We start from the raw sequence: 26,606 nt of genomic DNA on the forward strand, positions 1-26,606 counted from the left end.
CTCCATCTGCCTGCCCACTAGACCAGGGTCAGCAAACTAAGGTCCCCGGGCCAGATCAGGCCCACCTGGGTCCTAAATCCGGCCCGCACCATGAAGCCGGAACCCGCCGTGAAGCCGAGACTCCCACCAATGGCGACAGGAGGAAGAGACCGAACAGTGGCAGCTCTGCCAATCAAACTCCGCACCTGATTTACCTCAGCGGTGTTTGATTGGCAGAGCTTCCACCACTCGGCCTCTTCCTCCCGCCGCTGCCCTGATGCTCCTGTGGGCCAGAGAGTGGAGTGGATGAGCTCGCTCTGCCTACCTGCTTCACAAGAAGAAGAAGCAGTGGTGGTGGTGGTGGTGGGAGCCCCTGGGAAGGTAAGCACAGTGCCTTCTTTCTCTAGGTGGGGAGGAAGCCTGTTCTGCGCCACCACCGCCAGCCCTTCGGCAAATGAAGCAGGCAGCAAACCGAGAAGGCAGCTGGGGGTGGGGAGGGGAGGAGGACTACCTGTCCCCCTCGCAGTGTGCATAGGAATTTGTTAAAAAGAGTCCGGCCCTCCATAAGGTCTGAGGGACAGTAGGCCGAAAAGGTTTACTGACCCCTGCACTAGACCAACCCGCCTGCCACTGCACCTCAGTTGCCAGGGCCCCATGCCTGTCGTGGGGGCACCTGATTGCACCCCCTCCAAAATGTGCACCTGGGCAATGACCCCGTAACCCCCACCCCCCATGCTACACCTCTGGTGGCAGGAAGAAGTGGAGAGAAGCTGTGGCACAGCTAGTCTTGGGTGGGGGGCAGGGATGGAAAAGTACTCTCAGATGCTCAAGTGTTTAAGGAGGGTAACTGGTGGCCTTCCGCATGCTGCTAGACTACAACTCCCATCACCATTCCTGAGCATTTGTCATTCTGGCTGTTGCTGGTTGGATTTGGGAGTCTGGGAACCTTGGGAGGGGGTGTGGGTTCCATCACCCCTGGCTTAAGACATGCCCTGGCAGAGGAGAGCAAAGCACAATTATATTGGTCCTTTCTGGTCCAGGGACTGTTTTCATCAGAGCCATGGAATGCTACAATCTGGTCACTAACCTCCACAAAGGCAGAAAAGGATTCATTAAGTAGCAGCGCAGAATCTCTGGCTGCGTTGCACAAGCCTCAAGGCTCACCTGTGAGTTGATTGAAGCCCAACTGCTGTAGGCCATGTGTGCCATTTTTTGCATAGTTGAGGACGATGTAGAGGGCATACTTGTCACCAGAGTCGTGATAGTGCTGCATCCCTCGTATTATGCGCAGGTTCTGCAGTGGCAAATACGTGAAGACATTCATGACGATCAGAACGTAGCCAGTCACTTCTCGGATAGCCTGGGGAAAGTCAGAGGGAAATTTAAAGGGCACCATAACACCCACCCATTCATTATTGAATCACACAGCTAACAATTTTGCTAACAGATCGCACCGCCACTCAAAACAGGCTACGTATTGGGACTGCAGAGCATGATGGGAGAGGGTGACCTCTGCTCCTTCCCTGTCATTGGTCTGCCCCAGTCTTTTCTTCTTTTAATAGCATTTGTAATGGCAGTGATTGAAAAGGAGGAACCAAAGGGGAGATTCACATAAACCCCTCCATGCATTGCCAGAATGTGTGGGGTGGGTGAGTGTCACATGAACTTGTGCCAAAGCCCTGTCCACTGCCAGTGCTGCATGGGACACCCCTGTGAACCACCAGAGATATACACATGTACAACAAACATCAGAAGCAAGCAGTGCCGGATTTACAGGCTATAGCTTAGGGGCCCTCTCTCTTGGGGGCCCACGAAAAAATTAAAGGGAATGTGCACGGCGTGATTGAACACTTCTGTGCATGTGCGAAGTGCACAGATCGCTTCTGCGCATGTGCGGGCAGCGAACCTGGAAGTAAACACTTACGGGTTTGCCACATTTGTAAGCTAAAAGTCTGTAACAAGAGAGGAATGCAACATGAGGTATGACTGTAGCATATATTCAACACAAAAAACAGTGACAATTTGTTGTTGACAAAGGGCAGTTGGACATATAAAGGGGCATAGTTGCCAAGTACCCCGTTTTCCTCGGGAAACCCCCGTTTATTCTTACCTTTTCCCGGCGGTCCCCCGTATCACTTCATCTCCCGTTATTCTCCCTTATATTCTCCTGCCGGCGGCCTTCCCCCCCCCCTTCTGATTTGCCCATTTATGGGCACCGAAAATGGTCGGCACTGGCTTCGAAAGTCGCATCTACGCATGTCCGGAAGTGCGTAGACGCGACTTCCGGTGTCGGTGGTGGCCATTTTGGTGCCCATAGATGGGCAGAGTGACACCGGAAGTTGCGTCTACGCACTTCCGGACATGCGTAGACGCGACTTTCGAAGCTGGCGTCGGCATTTTCGGTGCCCATAGATGGGCAAAGCGACACCGGAAGTTGTGTCTATGCAACTTCCGGTGCCACGTGGCTGCCGGTCCCGGATTCTGCAGTCCGGGACTTGGCAGGTATGATAAAGGGGCCCATTACCTTCAGTATCTTAGGGCCTTATCAAACCTAAATCCGGACCTGGAAACAAGTCTATGTCCAATACAGATATGCACGTGTAGAGCTTCTCCAAGTGAGAGGGACCCCAATTGCTTTCCAATATCCACTGGGCATGTTGGATGTCACAGGAGCATGGTGGCAGAAGTGGATGTGGCTAGCTTTCGTAGTGACAGTGGACGGGGCTAGCCCATGCAACCGTGGTGGGGCAAGGCTACATCAATGGGTCCCTTCCAGATGTTATATCAACATGTGAAGGGGACTGTGTGAATCTGCCGTCCCAAAGTTTTCCAAAAGTGGTTGTATGAGCGACGCAATTTTGCAATAATACGAGGATCAGAAAGCTAGAGCAGAGGAGCCGTTTGATATTGTTTCAAGAGTGAAACTAAATGGTCTGGCAACAGACCTGCGACTTCAGGAGTTGCGGAGTTCAAACAGAATTTCTCTATTGCACACCCCAAACTCTTGTTTGAATTACTTATCAGGTTTGCAGCTGCAACCGTCACCATGTTTCATTTTCCCTTTCTCTTTTGTTGGATCATACTTGCAACGAGACACCTTCCACATCTCCGTGTTTCAGACACTAGAGCAGAAATAATTTCTCTTGAGTTTCAGCCTCCCTCTGTGTGTGTCACAGGATAATATTTTCTCCCCTCTGAGCTGGGAGGGGGGGGAGAGAAAGACTTACCAAGATGCCCAACTATAATGATGCCTATTTCCCCGAAGGATTTTACATCCCCAAGGATGTTGTAAGTGATTCTGCAGCAAGCCAGATTACAGCTACTTCGCATTAGGAAGGTCAAGGCAGAGGCCTGCTGGTTACCCTACAATCTTTTTAGGCAAGATGTTCTTAGTTTTTCTATGGGGATCACAAAGCATTAAAGCAGGTGAACACCCCCCCCCCCCCAGACTATGATATCATCATCTTTGCTGGGGAACTGTTGTCTTGTGTTAGTGAATGCCTTTGGTGGCCACCCATGTAAGGTACATTTCATTCTCTCTCAAATTAAATGGAGGGGTGGGGTGGAGCGGGGTGGGGGAAAGGCTCTTTCCCTGTGGGAGAGTGCATTAGTCAGAGAAAGGACCACTGTGATTTCAGGCAACACTCAGTAGGCCAGTTGTTCTTGACAGCTCACCCTGCCACTGGAAGCAGGAAAGTTAATTCCTGCAATGATGAGTTGGCCCCATTTGCACAATCACATTATGGAGAATCTGTCCCACTCATCCTGCTGTGGTTCCCACATACCACAGGCAGGCTCAGTCTAGATTCGACATATTATACAGCTGTTCAGATTGAACACTGGGTATTTCAGCCTCCCAGCTACTCTAGGAAGGTGGACAATCCAAAACTCTACTGCCTCAACTGTGAGCTGAAGGAAATTACCCCAGTATTGAAATCTTTAGCCACCTGCAGGATAGATCAGAAGCAGGGATGCCCAGGCTTCTACTCACCCTCAAAGTCCAAACCTCACTGACGCCAGCATATGACGAGCAGCATCGTTCAATCCCTCCTCTGTCTTGGCACTTACCTATGGCTCCCTATGACTCCCCACTTTCCGATGCAGGAACCCAACACAGCAAAAACCCACAACCTTGGCTCTTTATCAAGGCAGAGTCTAGGTGCCATAAGTGCTGTCTACCTGTCTGGTGCCCATAGAAGGCAAGTCAGGGCACGGTCCTGTCTGGCAGGAAATCTGGGAGCAAGTGAGAGCAGTAAGTGGGGGAGAGCTAACAAGACAGTTCTCCACACTGGTGAAATGGGGTAAGGACCAAGGAGGAAAGACACAGAAGTTAATTTAAATCCTAAGACGGTAACAAGGGTATTGCTTAAACTGCTGACAGTCAATATTCCCAGGGTGCCTTGTAGAAGATTCCGTGCTAGCTTCACAAATCTGCTGACAACAGGAATAAACTTAGGCCTGGTGCACTCGTAATACGGGCTTTTTGCAAATCATGGTTTGCAGTTGGGATTCAGATTCAGGATTGAACTCTCCCCCTTCCCCACTCCAGCATGCTTTCTCCTCTCCCTTCCTGACAGTAACCATGTTTTCATTTTATGTGTGCGTTAGCTCAATAGCTGTTAAAGGCCGACTACATTCTTTTCAAAGCATGGTTTTGCACATCGACTTGAAATCAGAGGTTGTGAGGAAACCATGACTTATATCAATGAACGTATTCACATAATATTATGTTTATCTGTGGAAAGAGAAGAGTAGGGCAGGAAATAGCTGCAAACAAGGGAAGAGGGAGTGAAAGGAATGTACATCACAAGGTTGGCTCCTAGTCTGCAAACAGACCTGTGCATGGGATCTATTATTTTATCTGCACCAGCAATACCTGTACTCCTATAGGGCCAGCAGTGTGCATGGTGCTTTATAGAGTATAAAATGACAAACCCCTGCCCCAAAGAGCTTACAGTATAATCTGCAATGATTTTAGATTATGTTATTTTAAAAAGGAAGGGAAGGGAAGCCCCAGGAGATTGTACACATGCTTAAACTTCATGACAGGCTGTTATAGTAGGACATGGGTAGACAAACTAAGGCCCGGAGGCCAGATCCGGCCCAATCGCCTTCTAAATCCAGCGCGCGGATGGTACGGGAATCAGCGTGTTTTTACATGAGTAGCATGTGTCCTTTTATTTAAAATGCATCTCTGGGTTATTTGTGGGGCCTGCCTGGTGTTTTTACATGAGTAGAATGTGTGCTTTTATTTAAAATGCATCTCTGGGTTATTTGTGGGGCATAGGAATGTGTTCATTCCCCCCCCCAAAAAAAAATATAGTCCGGCTCCCAGAAGGTCTGAGGGACAGTGGACCGCCCCCCTGCTGAAAAGGTTTGCTGACCTCTGTAGTAGGGCATAGGCAGGGGTGCCAACTTGAACAAAATATTGGGGAGGCCAGGTAAGCCCCACATAATTGATCACATGATGTGATGTATGCACACCATTTGAATGGAAGCTCCCATCAACTGGGGGTGGTGGTGGCAGCCCCCTCAAATATTTATTGAGGGAGTGAAGACCCTTCGGCCCCTATGGGCATGGGAGCTATGGGGTGTCAGCATCTTTTCCTGCCTTCTTTGTTTCAAGCACGCTCCCACTCCTAGACCCTTATTGGCCCATGTGTACTTCACAGAGCTGATGCCAACACACAAAGGTCTTTCCCCCAACACACACACTCAGCAAGTAATCTCCTTTCCATCCCCTCCTTACCTGCAAGAATGAGAGGTCCGAATTTCTTTCAATGAGCACAATCTCGAGGTTGCCCATGACGATCTCGCAGTTGTTGTACATTTTCTGTAGTGTCTGGTATGTCTGGTGGGAATCTCCCGTTACGCTGAAACCATTCAGGGTGCCTGCACAGACTGCAACAAAAGGAGGAGGAGAGATGCATAAGTCAGGAGCAAAGCACCGTAGCTGAAACTTGGCAGTCAACTGGCGACAAGAAAGATCAAGGTCAACCCCCCCAACCCCATTATAAGCAGGGCTGCCCACACATCAGCGCTTCACAATTTGATCCACAATCCTGGCCAGAGCATGCCGCAGGTAAAGGTTAGGTGTGAACCAAGTTAGCTGCCGAGGGCCACAACAACCTTCCTCGGGAACACATCACTCAAGGTACTTCATTCAAGCCCCCTGACACTAAGGATATATCCACGCCATGAACTTACAGAAATTTTATGCCAGTTTAACTATCATGATTTCCTTCCCCCCAAATCCTGGTAGTAGCCGTAGTTTGATGAAGGAACTAAGAATCCCCAGTCCCCTTCTCACAGAATTACAGTCCTCAGGGTTTATTTGGGACAGGGAACTGCTAAGAATTTTTTTTAAGTTTGTGGTATGGCTAGATCTTCTCAATGGGAGAAATAGAGAACCTGTCATCCCTCCAAGTGTGGCTGAACTACAGCTCCCATCATCACTGACCATTCCCCATGGTGGCTGGGGCTGATGGAAGTTTGAGTCCAACAACATCTGAAAGAACACAGGTTAACCACCCTTGCTCTATGGGCTCACTTAGGATGCCTCTAGAGAAGGCTTTCCCAAACTTGGGTGTCCATCTGTTTTTGGACTACAACTCCCAACATCCCTAGCTAGCAGGGATGATGGGAATTTTAGCCCCAAAACAGCTGGACACCCAAGTTTGGGAAACCCTGCTCTAGGCACTCTTGTGAGTAACAAATGTGATTGATATCCGCAATCCATATGGGATTATTTATTAAATTTGTATACTGCCCTTCATCCAAAGATTTCAGGGTGGTTCACAATATAAAAATACAAAATGAGAGCACAAAGTGCGTTACAAAACAAAACAAAACAAAAACTCCTTCATATATATATATATATATATATATTAGTGGGATCAGATGATGTGGTAAAGCATCTATGGTAGATACAGTACCAGTTAGGGTAATGCCAAACAAGCATGTTAGATGCCATAACTTTCAAAACTTTCCTTCGACTTGCAGCCTGGCAGAAACATCACCAGGGAGAAGCAGCCACCTGTAAAATAGCTTATAGTTCCTTGGGAGGGTGGCAATGATGGCCAGCATCCAACTTCAGGTGTGCTCAAGCGCTTGTTGCTTGTTTTCCTCAGAACACCTGACCCCAATGACACATTGCAAACTGTTTTTTGAACTCACTAAGGAGTACATTTCAAAAGGGGTTTGCCATGAAGAATGGGGAGCTCCTGATCTGGAGATTGAAGCCCAAAGTGTATTGGGCACACAGAACTTATCACATAGTTCTATATGAAACACAGCCAAATATAAGAAAGGAGAATCTGCTTTTAGCAGTGGTTGTTGAATACAAGATGACGTTCCAGTTTTATGGTAAGAGTTCAGGATTTCAAATTCTGAATTTCCTTAAAACCAGACAGTAAAGTTTAAAAAAGTCAAGTTCTGTATATATATGTGTGTGGGTACGGATATATCACACCGCATGGAAAACAAGTGGGCACTATTGACCAGTTTTACTTCTTTTGGAACAGAGGAAGTGAATACAAAAAATAATAATACCAGTCACCATGGTGCCCACTTCCTGGCAGCTTGCCATTGGCTAATCTCACCCAGGCCCTGAAGGCAATTTGCCAGGGAAATGATTGGCAACCATGAGCACCGGCAATTCCAGCTCCACCCCTTGGAAGGTAAATAAGCTATCAGCTTCTCCCCCACAGCTGAAGTGGCAGGTAAAAAGAGGAAGTGTGCAATAGGGCAGAAACCACAGAGAAGCAGGTTCCTTGACTTGATAGGCCTCCGAGAGCTTTGTTGAGATCTGGATCTGCCCCAGCATGGTTCTTTTGTTTTCTATTCTCCTTGACAAGGAGTACATTCTGGTGTGGTGTGGATGCATTTACACTTGTGGTTTTTTTGGCATGCAACACACCCATCAAGCTGCATCCTCAACACAGCAGGCTCTTCCACTGACCCACTGGGTGCCATCGTTGCTCCTTGCAAAGCACCACTATACAAGGCCCTGACTCCACCGAGATCCATCCCCTGATTCTCCAGCAGGCTCCTGCAGATACGGTCTGAGGCCTTTTCTTGGCATGGCAGCGTAAGTCCAGCAGGCCCCGGGCACCTATACCTGGCTGCCCACCCTCCCCTGCACAGGCCTGCTTTCCAGGCAAGCACCACCCTCTTCATTTCAACCTACAGAGCAGGTGTGGGATGGGGTGTGTGAAACAGACCAAGCGCTAGTTAGAGCTTTCAGCACTCCTCTATTATGCAGGCTTCTCCCAGCAGCTTTGAAAGGAAGCTTAGGGTGTGAGGATGCAGAAAACACCTGGCTTCTAGTTCTCTTTTTATTTCAAGGCTCGTTGATGCTCACTATTTTCTGTTCTCTTTAGGCGAACACGCCAGAACCTCATTTCTAATATTCATTTGTTCTTTTTTAAAATATTTCTACACTGCTCCCTTTCTTAGTGATACTTGAATGGTTCATAATATAAAACAAAATAATAATGTATTAAAACATTGAAATTCCACTCACTGTCACCAGCAATATATATTATTCAAAGCTGGAAATTAGGAACCAAACAAAGACCTGGGCAAACAGGTAGGGCTTAAGCAGGTACTGAAAGCTCACGACAGCCAACCTGTTGGCTTCTTTCCAAGAGCAGGGAGTTCCACAGAACAGGCACATTCACAGAAAAGAAATATAGATTAGTTAGTTACCACTGACTTTACCCTCGTCCTTATCATGTACTCAAGTGAATTCCGAGTGGCCAAAGGGTGGCTTTTATTCTTTCATGTTTATAGGTAAAGCGAGGATGTTACTTAAATTATCAGTTGTGTGTGCAGAGCAGGCAGTAGTAGTTATTCTGGGTCAATTAGCCATGGAGACAGGTGTGCTCTCCAGTATCTGGCGTTTCCAGGTAAACCTTTTTTGCTAAATCACAGGTTAGGCACACTGCGCCACATCATCCATGAATGCATAAACACTTGTTGTTAATAGGTAACAGAGTGAACACGGAATAAACAAGACTACCCTGTTCAGTTTTTATTTTGGATTAAATCATCCAAAATAAACTCTCACTCGACCCCCCCTCCCCCATGTTCCTTATTCAAAACCACTAATTTGTACTAAAAGCAGAAGATATACATAAAACATGCAGTTCAAGAACAGGGGAAGTCCACCTTCTTTAGTCCAGTTGCAATGAACATAGGGTTGCATTCGGTAGACCTAAGTGAGTCGCGCCCATTCACTTCAATGGATTTATTTACTCTGAATAGGACTAGCATTGAATACTGGTCACACTGCCCTAAAACCGCCTCTGATAGGAGTCTCCCATCAACTCTCAGTGCCCTTAGCAGACTACAGTGTCCAGGATTCTCTGGGGGAAGCCATGACTGTTTAAAGCGGTATCACAGTGCTTTAAATGTATGATGCAGATGGGACCAAAAGAAGCACTTCTTTTGTCTGTTTTTAACTCATCCTGGGTATCTGCCAGTACCCAGGCTTACACAGGGCTTTTAGAACAGTAAGACTGTGATGCAGTGATGTTGACTAAGCTCCACACAAGAACACTTTTCTTCCTCAGGGTGTGGATTTAGCAGCTATTACGATAAGAACTTCAAACAATGTACGGTAAGCAAACAGAATAGTAAACAAACCAGGCACTGTAGATGATCTGAATTTATTCAGCCCCATAATACCGTACATACCCAGCGCACAGGATTATAAAGGATATGTCTTAGATGCATTTCCTGCTAAGCAAGGGAATTGCCCAGCCTTTACTCTGTCCTCCTCCTATAGCTCCCTCATCCCACCCCACAGCAGAGGCTTTGTTTCTGTGCATGACGGAGAGAGTCAGAGGTACACCTTCCCCACACCATTGGGCAGGAAAGATTCGAGGAAAAGCTGTATCTGTCGAATTTGTGCCCATTGTACTACTGTTAAAAGGAAAACGTCAACAACAAAACTACTGCTCTGTAAATTTATCCCCAAAAACAACTAGCCTACTTTATTTGGTATGTTCTAAAACAGGCAGAATGCCAGACAGAGCCCCCTGTTGCTTCTCTGCCAGCCCTTCTTATTAACAAAAAGCAGGCTAGAAAAAAAAATCCCACTTAAGAATGGGCACTTCCCTGCCACTTCTGTTTCTTTGGTGACGAGCTCATACAGGACATGTTTTGCCATTCCTCTTCTGGCAGCGCAGTCACATTGGTGAAAGTCCTGCTGGCCTAGGATGACATAGCTTGGGTCTCGTATAAACACCTACCAGTACATTGAAAGCCTAAAGGAGCAAAGTCAATTGCCAACATTCTTTGCTGATTTCAGGCTAGGTATGCCATCACTAAGCTCTGCACTGCCCAGCTTGTCCCATGGTTCTAAAAGTGTTGGAACTGATGGGAGGAAAGTGCTGACTGCTACAGACAGGTGAGGGAGGAATGCTCCCCTGCAGAAGCATCACAGCTGACTTAGGGCAGCAGAGAGGTATGTATATAAGCAGCAGGAAGGAGATTGCTACACCCCGGAAGCAATAAGTAAATAAGTACATAGACTGCAGGTGGAGGGGGGAAATTTCAGAGAAAGGGGGTTCCTTTGAGCATATCCTATGCCAATGAATAATCCCAGCCAGGTTCTTCAAAATCTAGAGAAAATGTCAGAAAGCATTTTTTTTATTCATACCCTTAGTTTCTTTTAATTCACCTAAGAAACTGAGAGTGGAACACGTTAGGTATACCACTTTCTTTTGTGCTCACAACAACCCTTTGAGGCAGTCACAGCTAAAAGAAAGTGATTTGTCCTTGGGCACCAACTGAGCTTCTTAGCCAACCAGGAAATCTGAACTCCCTTTCCCATCCCAGAATACTGTAAACCCACTGCTGTCTGCCACCCACTAGACCTCCCAAGCTCTCTCTAGCATGGTTTCCATGTGGGCATGAGTTCTGGACCATTTACTTTACATTTTTTTTAAAAAAAAAATACTGTACTTATCCATGACCTATGGACAAGACCACATTATGGTATGAAATCTGGTGAGGTACAGAGAAGAAGCCATTTACTTTCAAGCTCTTTAACTTTTGCTATTTCCTACAGTTTGGGTGTGCACATTTGCTTCATATCTGTAAAGTTCATGAGGGTTAAGCACGAGCCCATAAATCTCAAAAACTGACGCGCGCACACCAAACTGGCTGGGCAACTTCTTTCGCCAAGTATGACACAAACAAACAACCGGATCGGCCAACAGTTTGAGCCAATCAACAGCCTGAAGTGATTGACGCACAGCAGGTTCGTGTCGTACCTGGAACGCAACAGGACTTCGGCAATCCAAACACATACACACTGCCAAAAGCCACACCTCCAGTTTATGTTCCCGAGGTAGGGGAAGAGAACGAGGGCAAAAAGATTCATTTGGGGCCAACTGGGCTGGAAATCTGGACACAGGATTCCCCGAGCGCAAAAGTTATTTGTGGTTTCTGCTATGTGTTTCCAGTGGGATGGGGACAGAGATAAATTCCACTGGCAGATCCTGTAAAGGTTCGAGCCTTTTCACTCCACCCGTCATTCCAAATGCCCCAGTAGCCACGGAAGAAGTAGACCTTCTGGATGCAGGAACAGAAACCCCTGCCAGCTCTGGAAGGGGAGGAGAGTCTGGACACAGGGCCTTCATTGTCCCCCGTTTGGAACTGCTTTGCTCCCCAGGCCCCTCTGTGAAGGGACAGCCCCAAGCCATGTCCTGACTGGACAACAATGGGGTGATTATCCGTGGGGAGGCAAAGTGACTTGCGGCTCCACCCTAGCAGAGACATTAAAGGATCTTGCCGCAAGACTGCTTGAAGGGAAGGGAATAGAGATGCCCACCAGCCCCCCACTTCACCCAAAGAGATGGTGGCTCCACCCTGATCTTTCCGAGCTCATCCTCCCCCTCCCATTCCTTACCTCTGGAATATTCCCTTCTTACTGCTATGTAAGTGAACCCCATCTCTTACTTATTAACACATTTTAAAGAAATCACCACAAATCTATCCCACCTCTCTTAATTTATAGAAGTCACAGTAATCTACAGTGTGGTCCTCATCCAGATGCATTGACCAGGGCAGTCTCAAGCAGGTCGTGCGCCCTGGTGCTGAGGGGCGGAGATCGCTCCGGCACCCCCGCCTCGCCCTCGCAGGGCGCAGCATGGTTTCCGCGCGGCGCCCTGCCTACCGGCCCGGCACCCTGGCGCACCGCGCCACCGGGGGTCTACCTAGAGCCGGCCCTGCCATTGACTAAAGCAACTTAGCTTCCCTCCTGTTAAATGTTAGGCAAATACCATCTCTGTTGTTTTCGGCACCTACTGAAGACCTTCCTCTTCCAACCAGCCTTTTAAGTAGAAATCTTTTCTAAAAAGTAGAAATCTTTCCCAGTCTGCATCTGTTATTTTTAGATGTTCTGTTAAATCATTTCTGCATGGGTTCCTCAATGATTCCCCATTGCTGTGCTATAACCTTCCCTGCTCTAAGCTGGGATGAGAATCACAAAAATTGCAGCCATGTTCCCTGATCAGACAACGAGACACTTTTTTGTCCTTACGTTTGCACTCTTTCTATGCTTAATTGTACTGTGGGTTTAAGTTACCAAAGAGCTGAAAAACAGTAGTGATGGTAGCAAGGGCTGCCTTTGAGAGTCCATAGCTACCGTATTTATTGCCACCAGACATAAACAATGCTTCCTTTCCAGGCAATCTATACTCCATCCTTCTGCTGCCTCTGGCCTGGCAGCCTCTTTCCTCAATGGGCAAAAAAGGCAGAGGGAGAATTGGCATGAACAGCTACCCACCCTCTTCTCCCCAGTCCAGACAGTGGCTCCAGCCTGGGAGGCAAGCAACAGCCAGGCATATCAAGTCCCTTCCTGAAGAGATAACCGGAGGGGGAAACATGAAAGGGTTGGAGGGGGTGGAAGTGTTTAACTCCTCTCAATCATTTCCCTTGTCAGTGTGTGTGTGTGTGTGTGTGTGTGTGTGTGTGTGACACACACACACACACACACAGACGTGTGCCACACACAAGTGCCCCTCTCAGTTTCCTTCAGCCCCAAGAAGCTAGGAGCCAGGACTCCTGGGTTCTACTGCCAGATACCTGTATAAGGGATTCATGAGTACAGTATTAATAAAGATTAGAACGTGGTGAGGGATGAATTTGGGTTGTGGGTTGGCAGGGGGCAAACGGGAAGGGGTAGCAAGCAGGAAGGGGCTAGGAGCCAGGACCACTGGGTTTTGTCCCATTTTTCTAGTGACATGTTCTTTGCCGGGTTGCTATTCAAGAGCCAGACATGACTCAGAGCTGAGCAGCTGGGTATGAGGAGAGGGAGAGGGGAGAGCAGTTTTGTCTCTCGCTAGGGTGAAATAAAATCAATGCCACCCACTCCCCACCTTTGTAATCACAATCTCTTCACCCGTCCACCTAGATTAGGACACCTGAGGTTCACTCTTTATATGTAAAGTTATTGGCGTCATGGTATATACAATGCAAAAAGTGCTCCCCAACTGTGGCCACTTCTCTTGGGCACTGGATCTAGACACGTCAAAGAAGCGATTCAGTTAAAGGTGAGCAGTTGACATATGCAAGGACACCTGACAGTCTGTCATTAGAACCCTATGTCCCAGACCTTCACTGCATAAATATGTACTGTAGGTGATCCAAGAAAGGTGAGAAGGATTCACACTGCCCTCCAACAGGTTCTGGCTTTTATTGCGAACTGGTCTATGGGCTGAGATTCAGAACATCCCTTACCAACTTTCACTTTGCCTCCATAGGGTAGGACCAGAAGCATGGTAGGTGTGCCTTATGGTTGCTGAGCAACCACAGACACTCCAGACGGGCGGCAAAGGTTGGCTTGGTCAGGCATCTGCCAAGGGCCTACCCCCAGCAGGGGGCTCAAGACAGAAGCCCCTTGACCTGCTGAAGTGAGAAAGTAGCCCCTTGGCCTGGAGCTGACCCTTCCCCCAAAGGATGGTGACGAAGATGGTCAGAGGTGAGAAGATCAAGCTCTATGAGGAAACGTTTGTGGAGATGGGGATGTCAAGCCTGGAGAAGACAGTTAAGCAGCAGTAGAATCAATCGCCATCTTCCAAGAGCTGTCTCATAAATGATGATGGAAATCCAACCCCAAATGGGAACACTACCCAAAATCAGAACTTACAAAGGAATCCATAACAAACAAACAAAAACAAAGGAAATAGAGCAGGGGCAGCACATCTTGTTTTGCCACTTGAGGTGAAACAGGAAGTACTGGCCACCTCCACAGAATCAGCACCAATTTCCAGCAAGATCTCACCAAAATCTTGTGAGATCTCACTGGAAATCTGGCGGCAGTGACAGGGTGGGTGGGGCCCCTGCAGGGTTGTCGGCCTGGAGGCTTCCAACACCCGAGGTGGCTGCTTCACCCCACCTCATGGTTGGGTCGGGCTGGAAAGGAGGATGCTTGTCATCTATTGGCTCCTAAAGGAGGAGTGTGGCTGTTCCTTGAAGCGTTTTTTTTTTGGATCTGAGGTCTCTCTGCGTTTCCTGGGAACAAGAGTAGGCCAAAAGATGCCATCCAAGGTGAGGAGGGGGAACCAGACTTATTCTGATGTCAGTGTTCTCCCAGGCTGGATGAAATCACATTAGAGCTGAGGCTTGAGATAAAGAAACCTTTAATGGAGACAACAAAACAAGCCTGCACAAGAAACCTCAACTTAGCAAGTAAGTAAGCAAGCAAGCACCCAACCAACCTAGTTCAGCAAACAAATTATTGGGTAACATGGGGACAGACACCTCAAAATCTCACTGATGGAGAGAAAGAGAGTGCGTGCTTCGGTGGTCTGCAGATTATTTATTAACATTAACAAATGGAAAACAGAAACACCATCTGGCTGGAACTAACAGAAGTCAAATCTGCCATCTCTTAGTCTCAATGGTGTGGTTGGGTAGGAGTTTGTGCAATTATAGGGCCCCCTGCTCAAATGGTAACGTGTGCATCTTTGATTCAAAATGAAATGAGTCAAAATTGCTGAGTTTGGGGCCCTTCTGATCATTCCACTGAGGGGAGTCCTAGACATTCATCCTGAAGTTCTGCTTGAAAGCACTGCTGTTCATCCTCAACAATTTTTATTGCACTTTTAAAGGTTCTAAATAAACCCTCCTTCCTCACTAAAAATAAGTCAAAAGAAGTAGTAAAAGCTTTCACAAAGTTGGTGCCCAGCTAGGGCTCATAAAAGTTGTAGCCCAAAACATCTGAAGGGCAAGGAGTTGGCAAACAGGGCTCTAAAGGTAAAGGTACCGCTGACCATTAGGTCCAGTAGCGGACGACTCTGGGGTTGCACGCTCATCTCGCTCTATAGGCCAAGGGAGAAAGTGTTTGTCCGCAGACAGCTTCTGGGTCATGTGGCCAGCATGACTAAGCCGGTTCTGGCAAACCAGAGCAGCACACGGAAACGCAGTTTACCTTTCCGCCGGAGCGGTACCTATTTATGTACTTGCACTTTGACGTGCTTTCGAACTGCTAGGTGGGCAGGAGCTGGGACCGAGCAATGGGAGCTCACCCGGTCGTGGGAATTAGAACCGCCGACCTTCTGATCGAGAAGCCCTCGGCTCTGTGGTTTAGACCACAGCGCCACCTGCTCTAGCAGACTATAAAATGCCACCCAGCCCTGTGTTATTCAAATCTACTCCATCACACCATATCTTCAGTTGCTGAAAGGCTATGCGTTTTAGTTTAGACACCGCATATATGCGTAGACACACAATTCATTGTGTGGCCAGCTGCCCACTCCCTGTTCATAGCAGTGGCACACAGACACTGAATCACTGACAGTGAATAGAGAGGTCTGGAGGCTCTGCTAGAGGTACCGAAAATAAAAATAATTTTAAGAAGAGCTGCCATTAGTCACAGAAATAGAATGGGGACAGAAGAGAGAAGGACTGCAGTCATTCAGTGCATATGGACATCAACAACTGAAAAGCAGCAGAGAACCTCGGGTTCTCATCTAAACTAATGGAGACAATGGAGTTTTAGTGCATTGCTATTTCATTTGCATCCCAAGGCTCCTCCAAGATGATCAAGACAATTTTTATGGGAATTGTCCTGTTGAATTCTCATATCCATTCAGCTTGAGATATGCAGCTTCTGAAGGCTAGCATTATAGCATACCCTCCAGCCACTCTGAGCAGCTTCCAACATATATAAAACATAACAAAACATTAAACATTTAAAAACTTCCCTAGACAGGGCTGCCCAGATGTCATCTAAAGGTTGTATAGTTACCTATCTCCTTGGCTCGGGGGCAACACAACCCCATACCCGCCAACATTTCCCTGATGAAAATGGGGACACCCTAAGGAAAAGCTGGGATCAAATCAGAAACCGGGAAGGCTTCTGTAAATCTGGGACTGTCCCTGAAAAATAGGGGCACTCAGAGGGTCTGTTGTAGTTGAGCAGGGAGTTGAACCCAGACATCTCCAGACATGCTAACCATGAACAACCATTAGAGATCTGGGGCGGGGGGGGGGGGGAGATGACCTAAAAGCAAGGACTGCTGCCTAACCCTAGATTTGGGTGGGAATTAATGGGGCTAAATTGCTTTTATTGAGAAAATAAACCACAGAGCCTAGGGCTTGCTGATCAGGTCGGCGGTTCAAATCCCCGCAACGGGGTGAGCTCCCATTGCTCAGTCCCAGCACCTGCCAACCTAGCAGTTCGAAAGCACGTCAAAGTGCAAGTAGATAAATAGGTACTGCTCCGGTGGGAAGGTAAACAGCGTTTCCGTGTGCTGCTCTGGTTTGCCAGAAGCAGCTTGGTCATGCTGCCCACATGACCTGGAAGCTGTAAGCCGGCTCCCTCGGCCAATAACGCGAGATGAGCGCCGCAACCCCAGAGTCAGTCACGACTGGACCCAATGGTCAGGGGTCCCTTTACCGTTACCTTTTTACTAGGGCCTAGGTCTTCCCGAGTTTTTCGCTCAGAACTTTCAATGCAGTTTTTGCTAGGTGAACGTTTGGGAGTAGTGGTACCCTTGGATACGGGTGCAGCAGAGTAAATAATTACCCACCTACTACATTCCTTTACAGATTAACACATAAGTAGACATGGCCCTGGTTCTAGCTGACCTGAAAAAGAGCTGATATTTACACAGCGCCATAATTTGTCCATCATTCCAACTAATAACTTGTTGTCCCAGCACTGTTTTTGTTTCAAGTCCCAGCTAACCCTTCAAATGCCTGTTATTGACCAGCGTAGCGTAGTTGCTAAGAGCAAGACTTACAAGCCAGGAGGTCTACAGCTAAAAAAAATCTAAGAAATCATCTAAGGTAGGATTAGGCTAGCCATTTTGTTTGCAGCTTCAGCCTCCTCATCCAACCCTTTCCCTACGAGATATAAGAGGATAATATTTGCAGAAGCACTAGGCAGATTATTGGAAGGATGTGAAGAAGCCCTCTTAATTGATTATGAATAAAATACTATGTACTATTAACCATTACAACAACTGCCTTTCGCAAAGATACTATTATGAGTTTGAGGGGGAGGAAGGCTGCATGCCCGACACCGCCCGCCCCTTTCTAATTCCTGAATCCAGCTTGGATTCTATTCCTGCGACAGCCAGGGTAGCTTCCTGCTGAGGAAATGGCCGTCTAAGTATGGGCATTAAGGTAACAAAGGAAGTGACTCTGTGCCAGAAAACAAATGAGTGGTCCCTCCTCCCTCAACTCGCTGGTAATTAGGAAGACAAAGGCCAGAGTTAAGAGTGAGGTAGAAGATAGAAGCTGGAAGCAGGCTGGGAAGCCAGCGAGACAGAGCCATGCCTGATTTCTGTTGGAATCCATGGCTGTGGCTATGGGCAAAGCAAGACCCACTTGGGATGTTGTATATGTGCAAATAAGCCATATATCATAGACCCCAGTCTCTGCTGTCCCTCATTCCAAAGGAAACCAAACCCTGGAATCTTGCACCACTCAAAGATTGGGGTGGCGTGCAACAATACATTGTGCAATAAGGACTAGGTTTCTTGCAGCTGTAGAACTTGAGGCAGTTGCTGCCCATCTGTAATTTGAAATATATATTGCTGTCTCAGAAAATGTAATTTGATAACCCTGAGATTTACAGTGGCATTAATTTGTGCCTGTAAATATTAAGTACTGTAGCCATGGTGTGCAGACATACTCTTGCCTATGAATATTATTTTGTTGGAAATTCAAATAAATTCATCTGAGACATGAAAATTGCCCTGCATGTCTTTTTCGTCTTCTGCTTCTCTGTCTGTAGGAGTGTCATGTACTGTATGCTCTTCCTTCAGTTTATCACGTCACTACTAAACAGAGGCTGGGATCCAAATAAACTACTTTAGGCACGCCCAAGACTAGGTGGGGACATGCTCAGTGAGATTTTTTTGACTCTTAAAACAAAAAAGGCTTTTAACAGCAGACTGCCCGGCTCCTCAGCCCTGCTATATCACAAGCTGCATTTGAAATTCTCCAGTTTCAAAAGCTGCTTGTCACGTGTGTCGTGGGGAACCTGCTTTTGAGATCCACAAGTTCAAGATCTTTTTAGAGCTATGGAACTTGCTGCATGTTCATTTGAAAACATTCCGAATTGTGCTGTTTCCCCTTAAAAATAGGAGGCGGGATTCCCCTAACCAGCTCTGTCAGTCAAAGCCCTGCATTAGAACTTCCATGTGCACAGTGGGGCTTTCACCTCTCTCCTCCCACCCATTGCCCCCCAAATAGGAGAACCCCCCCCCCAGAAGAGCTGAAATGCTTGTGCAGATGGGACATTCATCACAGAGGGATGTTGAATTCCACCCAGTCATCACACTACACTACATTGGGCTTAGGGGAACTCAGAATCCCTTGGGAAGCTGGGCAGCAAAAGCCAACCTCCCTAATTTCCTACAGCAGAAGAACAAACATAAGTCTCTTGCAGATATTCATTGTTAGTAGCTTGTATAGTTGCAAGTGCATCAGGATTGCATTTGTTGGAATGATTTATTTATTTATTTTAAAAAGGAATTACACGTACCGCCATTCCAAAGGAGCAGAAAAGACTTTTTATGTATGGGACAACAGCCGCTCGGATGTTACTAGCCCAGAGATGGAAAGAATACAAAGTCCCTATCAGAGAGGAATGGCAAATTAAGCTGATGGACTATGCTGAAATGGCAAAGCTTGAAAAACTCAGGAACCAAGAGGACAAAAAAGAAGAATGGGGGGGGGGGAATATAAGTTATCTAGGAGACCACTGTAAGCAGATGGAAACATTAGCAGGATTTTAATTTCACTTGTAATATAACAAATACCATGGATTGATATAAAATTTAGAGTATGGAATAATATGCAGCTGTAAATGTTGAGAATAGGACCCTGTGGAGGGGTTGGGGGGAAGTCACGAGATTCAGTCTCAATATAAGGATATGTATTTGGATTGTTATAATTTTATATTTGTAAAAACAAATAAAAGTGATTTAAAAGAAAAAGGGATTGCACTTGTTGGAACCCCCCCCCAAAAAAAACAACGACACCCAGCATATGTTTTTCCATCTTTGAAGGAGCCAGCTCCACAACGCAAGACCTACTGTTGGAAGATGTGCGATCTCTGCTGTTTATTTTCGTTGGCTTCATCAGTTTGTAAACCGCCTTGCGTACAGCGATATGGAAAGGCAGAGCACAATTTAAAAGTGAAGTGAAATGAAGCGAAACATGGTTAAGTCCCAAATGTTCATTCTGCACCCTATGTTTTTCCACGGAAAGATCGCTAAGCATGATGCCCACCTCCCCTGCCCATCTTCTGCTGCCTGAGGCTGCTACTTCTCCTTCCCTAATCATGGGGCTAGCTCCATAGAGCTCACATATCCAGAGTCTTTGCATATGGCATGTTCATGAACCTAGGTCCCTTGACAGGTGGCTATCAGGGGCAGAAGTGATGGCTGCAAGTATGGATGTCCCCAAGTTTTGATGTTCCCACACGCAAATACACTTCTTCAGCCTTTGTTCTGACTGCAGGCTGAGGTTGATACTTGCATGGATCTGTGATGGGCTGAGAACGGGCTTGGTAAATTCTTGCAACAGAAATGTTATTCATAACTTAATAGATCATTGCTGCATCTCAAAGCAGGCTAAATGAGTAAAATTGTTATACACAGCATATGGAAAGAAGTCTGGACTCCATAATCTGTAGCTGGAAATCTGAAAAACAAGGTTTCCTTTGTGCACATCATGCCTCGTCTGCCCCATGTTAACTGTGTGACGTTTCTTTGAATCATTCAGTTAATGTTGTGTATCTATTCTAGTCATTTTGAGCAGTCTTGGAGTAGACCCAAATCAGGAAACTGCTATAGACATTATAGCCCCAAGCACATGCACCGATTTGGTTAGGAGCCTGTCCTTCATTTGTCCGGACAGAAAACTGAAGGAATTCATTCAGAGAATTTTTAGTCCAAGATTTCTAGCTGTTATCAGTTATAGAAACTTTCATAAAGAAAATGATGATAAAGAAACTTTAAGCTCTTGGATTTCTGCTTGCTGTTGTTAATGGCACAAGAGCTCTGCTGGAACAAATGAAGCAACCCTCACTTAAAATATACGCTATAATGTGGCCTTTTGCACACACACACACACACACAAGTTTCAACCCTATCAAGTAAACAAATACTTAAATAATATATTATATGAAACTCTGGCAGTCTCCTTGTGAAGTGTTTGTCAAATTTGCCAAGCAGAAAACAAATTCCAAATCAGACTTCACAATAATAAATTCCAAAAATCTATTTACTCATCAAACCTTTATTAGGCATTATAATCCAAAAATCTATGCCATGCATCTTTTAGCCCTGAACACTGCCGAAACACGGCAGTCTCATAGAGAGAATAAAAGCTGCAAACTCTTCAAAAAAAAGCCTTAGCTTGCAAGTGATTTTTTTTTAAAGAAAAAGGTCAAACTGGGAGCAAAACAAAGATAAGGAATAAACCCAGTATTTGACTCCTTTCCATTTTGAACACTTTGAGTCTTCCCTGAAATATAAGGGAGGGCCCGAATGTTATTTTTAACCTGCCACTGTATTATTATTTTTTACAAAACTTGAATTGCAGCTTCTGTTTCTGACCAATCCAATGGAAACTGGAAGGAGGTTTTCAGCAAGCTCATCAAAGCCAAACTAGGAAACTTCTGGGGAATGTGCCAAGACTTCAAGGACCTGTCATTCCACAAAAGGGCTTGTTGTAAAACCCACAGAGCTGCATGTCACTTTCATGGTCCATTCTGCACTGTGAAATCAATTTTCCTATTTACAATCCCAGCAGTCTTGGGAGGGTCAAACTGCGTTTAAACCTGTTCCACTCTGGAGGCCAAAAAAGATGCCATCCTGTGGTTCAAAACTTAATACTGGGGACTGGGATATCGCAGAGCACAGCATCTCATTGTTTTGTAATGAACATTTACTCAAAAGTAAGATCCATTTTGTTCAGTGGGGCTTGCTCTCTGGTTAGATGTGCTTAGTATTCCATCTTTAAGTGACTTTAATCCCTAGCTTCCACAGTTTTGGAGGGCTGATTTTAATGCAAACTTAGATGGTAGACTATATGCAGAAATGCTGGCATTCAAAATCCATAGCCTGGATTCAACTGTTCTGGCACACTAGTATAGTTAAAGCTATGGTTTTCCCAGTTGTGATGTATGGAAGTGAGAGCTGGACCATAAAGGCGGCTGATCGCCGAAGAATTGATGCTTTTTAATTATGGTGCTGGAGGAGACTCTTGAGAGTCCCATGGACTGCAAGGAGATCAAATCTATCCATTCTGAAGGAAATCAGCCCTGAGTGCTCACTGGAAGGACAGATCCTGAAGCTGAGGCTCCAATACTTTGGCCACCTCATGAGAAGAGAAGACTCCCTGGAAAAGACCCTGATGCTGGGAAAGATTGAGGGTACAAGGAGAAGGGGACGATAGAGGATGAGATGGTTGGACAGTGTTCTCGAAGCTACCAACATGAGTCTGACCAAACTGTGGGAGGCAGTGGAAGACAGGAGTGCCTGGCGTGCTCTGGTCCATGGGGTCACGAAGAGTTGGATAGGACTAAATGACTAAGCAACAACAAAGCTGAAGCTACCGGTAGCACATGAGGCTCCTGTAGTGCAACTGTGCTCCCCCCAACCCCTGTATTCCCCTCAACATGCTCTAGAAGCTCATGAAAAACCCCAGGGGAGAGAGTGTGTAAGCAGGGGTTATTCCATTTTGCAAGCAACAGTGCTTGCCTGCACTGAGGAAATGATCAGAAGAGTGCACTGTTAATTCCTCCCAATGTTCACAGGAAACAGGAACATGCAAGACAGCACCACCAATGTGCGTTGCACATAATATAATAGGACTTAAAAGTCTAAGGGGATAGCTCCTTGCCCCAAGGAATTTACATTCTATACAGGAGACACAACAGGGGACAAATATGCATTTATTTCAGTTACATGTGCTAACATCACACGCCTAGTTCATGTCTACTTAGAAACAAGTCCCACTGTATTCAGTGGGATTTATTCCCATATATAATTCATGCATACGATTGCAGCCTTGAACTCAGCTACAGTATGGTATGAGTCTAAGACTGAGTGGGAGAACTGTGGCCTTCCCGGTGCTTTGGACTTCTGCTCACATAAGTCCCAGCAAAAATGGCCAATGGTCAGGAATGGTGGGTCATCATCCAACACACCTGGAGGACCACAGGTGCCCTATCCATAGTCTAAGAGGTTATGGCAAGAAAAGGTTATGGTAAGGATGGGGAACCAGCACTGTTGGACTACTGACCCCATCATCCTTGATTACTGGTCATATTGGCTGACGCTGGTGGGAGCTGGAGTCCAACAACAGCCAGAGGGCCACAGGCGTTCGTATCTCTGGTTTCTGGGTCCTCCATACACAGATGGACTCTGCAAACTAGCCAATCATGTGTTGCCCACCTCCAGGAATATTAATGTAGGGAGGAAAAGCCTTATACCAGAATTACAAGAAGAGTTTCAGGAAAGAGACTATTCATTGAGGTTTAAAAATTAAAAGGCAAATAGGAAGAAGTCAATAAAATGATGTGATCAATGGCCTGAAAGCCAATTCATTATTTCCAAATGTTTGTGTTACCTTGGGAGAACAGAACGGCAAAGTACACTGGCCTGAAGGAATTGATTGGGTGGGTTGTTGTTTTGCTGTTGTTGTTTTAGTGCAAAATATTGAAACAGAAGGTTGGGGGGAATTGTTTTTGCCACCTATTTGGACGACATGGATCCTTCAACATGGATCCTTCATTTGACTAGATTCCAACAGAGCATCACATATTTCACTACAAATAGGCTCCTAGGCCCCATGAGGTCTGGAACCTCAGCCATATTGCACATGAACTTCAGACACACAGCAGGTGACTCATGAAAGATTTGATAATATCAGAAGCACCTGGAGGGAATTACAACATATCAGTACATATGGGTTGTACAATCATCAAGCTTGCGAAAATATTGGAAGGTGTAAGTTGCACAGTCTACGGTACTACAATTTTATGGTTTGCCCCACCAAGTAAAGCTTTGTTTTTCCTTTTGTTTTCCTAATTTTAGGAAAGGGTCGAAAGGGTGGTGGAAATTGACCTTGAACATTTGGAGCCTAACATTCAAACGGAAAGGATTTACTTCCATTTTTCACCTCCATGAGGCCCTGGGGGAATACCGGTAACTGCTTTCCTCACATTCAATGGACCCCATCAGCTTCCTTTTGAACATTTCAAAAGGTATGAAGAAGAAAGTCATTTGGACTAAGTATTCAGACGCAGTTTCCCACAGGGAAGAAGATATCCAACCAAGGGCTGAAAAGTCCCCAAGATTAAGTCATCAGCATTGTAAAAAGTCTATGGCAATCAACATCTAAATGACTCAACCATTTGCTCTTAACAGTCCACAGAGGCAGATGGTTGTAAATGCAGCTGTTTTCTTCCTCTTTAAAGGCTTCTATTAATATGGAAATAGGAAGAGGCCCAGCAGCAAGCACCAACACATCTATGTTACACAGTGGCAAAACCTTTTAAAGATATGCCACCACTTCTGCATGGGATCCCCGTAATGAAGCCAAAATCACCTCCAGGGGTCAGTATATAAAACGGTTTGCTGTAGCTCAGCAGCTACAGGTATATCTTGGATACACTCCTGTACACTCAAGGGTTAACCATCCAGAGCTACTGCTGCCAGTCAGTGAGGACAATACTGAGATGGATGAGCCAATGCTTTGACTCAGTACAGGACAACTTCCTCTGTCTGGGTACCTAAAATGAAAGGGGGTCTTAAAAGAATATGAGATAAACCCAGCATATGGTGACACTTTAGGACTCCTACCTGAATTTAATGTGGTGGTTAAGATGTATTATGGGGTAACTAATCTGCATTAATTTTGGAACTTTAGAAAAACATGTCTAGCATGTATATAGTCCCTGCCTATATAAATAAGTTTCTAGCTGTGTCATCAAGATGAATTTTTTTAAAAAAAAATCATGCTGCAAGAAATCTGTTACTTCTTAAGGCACCACCTGACTATTTGGTGTTGTCTTTGTTGCTTCAAACTAATTTTTTTTAAAGGACCCATGGATGGTTAAGTCCAGTCAAAGGCGACTTTGGGGTGCGGCACTCATCTCGCTTTTCAGGTCGAGGGAGCCAGCGTTTGCCCACAGACAGCTTTCCAGGTGATGTGGCCAACATGACTTAAACAGTTTCTGGAGCACGGAGAACTGTGATGAGTGCCAGAGCGCATGGAAATGCCATTTACTGTATCTTCCTGCCGCAGCAGTACCTATTTATCTACTTGCACTGGTGTGCTTTCGAACTGCTAGGTTGGCAGAAGCTGGGACAGAGCAACTCACCCCGTCGCACGGATTCAAACAGTGACCATCTGTGGAAAGAATACCCAGGAAATTATGCCATCTTTCAGGGCCAATCTTTGTAAACTTTGGGCATGATTTAATGTCAGCATGATGGGAACTTTCCACACTGGTTTCAATAAGTCCTTCACGGCGCATAGTTGCCTGATCAAGAACCTGGCCTGCTCTATAACTTATCCGTCGACTCTGTTGGTCAAGTTACTTAACCCACTTTATAAAATATTGACATTGGACATGACCCACAAACTCAGTGTCAGTCAGGTGGCAGTACTGACAATAGCAAGAAAAGGAAGAGGGAGGTTAACCAATCACTGTCTGGGTTTAATTGCACCTTTCCCAATTCAAGTCCCTCTGTTCACATTTCAAGAGTACACCACACATACACACATTTTCTCACACATAACTCCTATTTTCTCAGCTTCACCTATACTTAGCGGCTAAGGAACTGGAACATTTTCAAAGGGGGGGGTTACTGATCAGCTGCTTTCTGGAAACAGTGGTGGAAGCTAGATTCAATCTTCCTCCCCTTTGTTGCTGAGTAGCTTATAACATGAGTGTGATTTTAACTTTTTTGAAAGATCTCCTTTGGAGCCAACATTGTTGCTGTCTCTCTCTCTCTCTCTCTCTCTCTCTCTCTCTCTCTCTCTCTCTCTCTCTCTCTCTCTCTCTCTGTGTGTGTGTGTGTGTGTGTGTGTGTGTGTGTTGTTCTGTTCAAAGGGGCCATCACCCAGAAACTGATAAGGAAGTGAAAAGTTAGAAGAATACAAAGCAGGTTAGAATAAGATTGACAGGAATGAAATACAGCACTGTAAGTAAAGCAGAAAGACAGGGTTATGCACCATCACTAATCACTTCAAAAACCACACCTCTGCACCAGGTGAGACTGTCAGTAGTGCTATAAGTTTGCTCATAGTTGGGGGAGGGGGGAATGAGCTGCAATGGGAGAAGTTCTTTTCCAAAAAGTACGTAAAATAGTGATTCATTCAATGTTTTAAAAAGCAGAACAGTGAGAATATAATAAAGTCATGGTTAGGAATAAAAGTTGTCTGAGTTCTCATGAATAAATAACTGAGACAAATCTGGAGAAGAATAGGAATACAGACACAACCAGCCTTGAAACAGTTCAGTTCCTGATCAGGTTGGGTTGTGAGTAGCTTGTTCTTCCATGAGTACATGGTGCCACATTTCATAGAATGATAGAATTGGAAGGTTGGAAGGGATCCCAAGGGTCATAGAGTCCTCTGCAATGCAGGAATCCTGCTCACAGCCATCACTGGGTGGCCTTGAACCACCAACCTTCTGGTTAACAGCCAGGTGTTCTTAACCAACAGCACTCTGCCATATTGCTGCTCCCCACTAGCTGTCTATAGCTGTTTTCATTTCCCAGTGGTCGGCTAAGTTCGTTGAAAGCCCCTGGTGTCAAATGATGGAACAGTAGCTCAAGCTGTCATATATTATCAGATGGAAGCTATTGGATCCTTCTGCTACAGGGTAGCAAAGGCATGTATGGAATACAGCTGATATCTGAGGCATGTCGCACAGATAGGCCCTGCTCGGGTGGGGGTAGGAGGAGAATTTATTTCACCAGGGAAGAACGGAGCAGAGGGGGCGGGGGGGGGAGAATTGCAGCTGGCTAGGAAGGCTTGTGTCCTTTCTGAAAGGTGGACAAGGGCACATGTCTTGGGGGAGGGAAAGGCAGAAAAACCAACAGGAAACATTACAAGACGTCTGCGATTCAAACGTT

The 26,606-nt window shown here is 46.0% G+C and overlaps 1 protein-coding gene across 1 annotated transcript in view; it reads right to left on the reverse strand.

Moving 5' to 3' along the window:
- ERBB3 (erb-b2 receptor tyrosine kinase 3) overlaps window positions 1–26,606 on the reverse strand; it is a 91,595-nt gene that overhangs the window by 45,865 nt on the left and 19,124 nt on the right. Inside the window, exons 2-3 of the mRNA XM_035103953.2 lie at window positions 5,729–5,880; window positions 1,144–1,339 (exon numbers count right to left, since the gene is read on the reverse strand). Coding sequence (XP_034959844.2) covers window positions 1,144–1,339; window positions 5,729–5,880 — 348 coding nt within the window. The remainder of the gene's footprint in view (window positions 1–1,143; window positions 1,340–5,728; window positions 5,881–26,606) is intronic.

Source organism: Zootoca vivipara, chromosome 2 (genome assembly GCF_963506605.1).
Source record: "Zootoca vivipara chromosome 2, rZooViv1.1, whole genome shotgun sequence".
Classification (NCBI taxonomy): Eukaryota; Metazoa; Chordata; class Lepidosauria; order Squamata; family Lacertidae; genus Zootoca; species Zootoca vivipara.